The 857-nt window shown below is 51.1% G+C and overlaps 1 protein-coding gene across 1 annotated transcript in view; it reads left to right on the top strand.

The window, feature by feature from the left end:
* FAM166A (family with sequence similarity 166, member A) overlaps positions 1-857 on the top strand; it is a 13,557-nt gene that overhangs the window by 7,355 nt on the left and 5,345 nt on the right. The window contains exon 4 of the mRNA XM_010086778.1: positions 271-388. Coding sequence (XP_010085080.1) covers positions 271-388 — 118 coding nt within the window. The remainder of the gene's footprint in view (positions 1-270; positions 389-857) is intronic.

Raw genomic sequence — 857 nt, 5'->3', positions numbered from 1 at the left:
GCTCCTTGCTCTGAGAAATGGATTTGCGAAGGAGCTCAGTGCCCAAAGCTCCCCTGGTTCTTTCGGGGGATTTTGCTGAACCTCCACGTGCAGAGAGCTGGGCTCGTGTTTGACTTTAACAGAAATTCTTGGAGTAGCTCTTAGCATAAAGCCAGGATGAAATGGGCATGGCAGTTGCCACTCACAGGTCCTGGCAGTGATTTAAGCAATGGAGCCAAAGGAGGAAGCGGGTTTTACTGGTGTTTATTTTATTTCTCCTTTTCTTTTGAGCCTGTGCAAAGTGAAGGCGTGACACTGCCAGGAGTGGCTGAAACTGCGGATGTGGAGCAAGACAATTGGTTACCGAGACTGGATGTGCCAAATGCGATCCAGCAGAAAGTCGTTTCAGGTAAAAGAGAGGGAGGTCGCGTGCGGCACGAGTCCACCTTGGAAGAAATTGTGTCACCCTTCTCCCCCTGGGGAAATCTCAAAGGTGCTGGCCGGTCGCTCCAGCTCGTTTGAACCCTTTGGGATGGAAAACTCCCCCGCTCCTCTCCATGCAAAGGGGTTTCTTTGGGATGCTGCTGCCCCTGTGGCTCTCATGCTGAGGGACGCGTGCCCGTGGGCGGGTGGAAGGATGCAGGAGCCACCTCAGTTCCCCCCAGCTGTGGAGCTGAGCTAGAAAATGCTCCAGAAAACACGGAGAGATGGTCAAGGCTCTGCGCCAGCACCAGAGTGTCCGTTACCTTGAGGGAGTTATTTCTCTCCTAGAAATAAGGTGCTTTTCTGAATCATCAAAGCAACAAACAGTGATGTGTTGCACCATCATAAATCTATAAAACTCTATCTTACAAGGAGTTACACTCTGTAAGTTCTCC

This window comes from Pterocles gutturalis, unplaced genomic scaffold (genome assembly GCF_000699245.1).
Source record: "Pterocles gutturalis isolate BGI_N339 unplaced genomic scaffold, ASM69924v1 scaffold22356, whole genome shotgun sequence".
NCBI lineage: Eukaryota > Metazoa > Chordata > Aves > Pterocliformes > Pteroclidae > Pterocles > Pterocles gutturalis.
The sequence above is the reverse complement of the archived record's forward strand: the minus strand, read 5'-3'. Positions and strand labels throughout refer to the sequence as shown.